The sequence below is a fragment of the Perkinsus marinus genome (assembly GCF_000006405.1).
Source record: "Perkinsus marinus ATCC 50983 genomic scaffold scf_1104296967326, whole genome shotgun sequence".
In the NCBI taxonomy this organism is placed as follows: Eukaryota; Perkinsozoa; order Perkinsida; family Perkinsidae; genus Perkinsus; species Perkinsus marinus.
The window spans coordinates 1-1,329 of record NW_003203604.1 but is presented as its reverse complement, the minus strand read 5'-3'; the positions used below and the strand labels follow the sequence as shown (position 1 = coordinate 1,329).

Sequence of the window (1,329 nt, the reverse complement as noted above, 5' to 3'; positions counted from 1 at the left end):
TTAAGGTAACCAACACGGAGGAGAGGTAATCCAGACCATCGTTTATCATAGTTGGATGAGTCGCTCCGATAGCATAACATGAGACGATTGATGCGACCCTTTGGAAAGAATATTTGGGCAGAGTATCTCGTGGAGGCACAGCAGCTCCATTTCAGCGTAGCACCTGCAGAGGCTCCATTGGCAATCGACCAGAGTCTGTCTTCCGAACGAGTTGAGGCTATGTCGGCAGCAGAAAGGCACGCCATGTGTGAGGCTGAGAAAATAAAAGGCAATGAGAGCTTCGCCTCGGGAGACTTGGATGAAGCAGAGGTGAGTTATGTGGACTGGCTGGACGGCATTCGATCCCGTTGTCATCCAGTTGCATTATACGAGGGCCCTCCGTCTCCGCTCGGATGTATCAGTACTATGGTCCAATAGAGCCTTGGTGCGGCTAAAGCTTCGCCGCCCTCGAGAAGGGCTAGAGGATGCTCAGAGACCCATCGCGTTGGATCCTAAGGATGTGAAGGTGTGGCTAGGACACGGTTCGCGTCGCGTGTGATACGGTGCCTGAGTTCCCTCGGACTTAGGCCTTTCATCGACGTGGTAAAGCTCGCGCGGAGTTGGCTTACCTCGAGGAAGCAGTGAAAGACTTTCAGACAGCTCTCAAGTGAGCCAATGATGAAACGCTTGCTGTCCTCGGTAGACGGGAACGAGCTTGGGGTCATTGTGGGCTCAGGATACTCAACGATAGTGCCACTATCATAGTGGCGCAGAGCAGGGAATGATTGGCAGAATCAATGCTGACCTTGCTACTGCCAGACGAAAGCTAATTTACAAGCAACGCGCGCAAGTCAAAGAAGAGATCGAGGAGCCAAAAATACAGGAGATTTTCGACGAATCACCAGTTGTGTAAGGAACGGGTTTCTCCGGCCGACATTGTATTGTTCTGATGGTGATACTCCGAATCGGAATTTCCAATGCACAGTCAATGTTAGGTCTCTGCGAAAATTGATGATTTGGCGGCCAAATCATTTGGATCTCAGACGACTAGTGTTGTTCCTCCTCAGGCCACATAATCACCAGGTCGAGAAAAAGTCTAGCGAATTCAGGCATATTTCTATAATCGACGAGGATTCGGATACTGAAGACGAGAAGGAAGGAAAGGTGCCGTTTCTTGCGTTGCGGACTACATACCGTTTCGCGTGGATCAAATGAGTCTGACCCATTACCGGATGGCCGCCCGGACAACCAATTTGGGGTTATCCAGCGGAGAAAGGCTTGAATCGAGCCGCTCAACGCTCTATCGAGGAACGTGCGCAATTGTTAGGCAATCAAGAACAGTGCCACTCC

The 1,329-nt window shown here is 50.8% G+C and overlaps 1 protein-coding gene across 1 annotated transcript; it reads left to right on the top strand.

Annotated features, from left to right (window-relative positions):
• Positions 1 to 219: 219 nt before the first annotated feature.
• On the top strand, positions 220 to 646 carry Pmar_PMAR026452 (conserved hypothetical protein; the record flags this gene model as incomplete). The annotated part of the gene is made up of 3 exons (XM_002768742.1): positions 220 to 309; positions 359 to 505; positions 567 to 646. Coding segments are annotated over 3 exons (317 nt in total), but the record flags the coding sequence as incomplete, so codon positions are not given.
• Between the last annotated feature and the right edge of the window lie 683 nt (positions 647 to 1,329).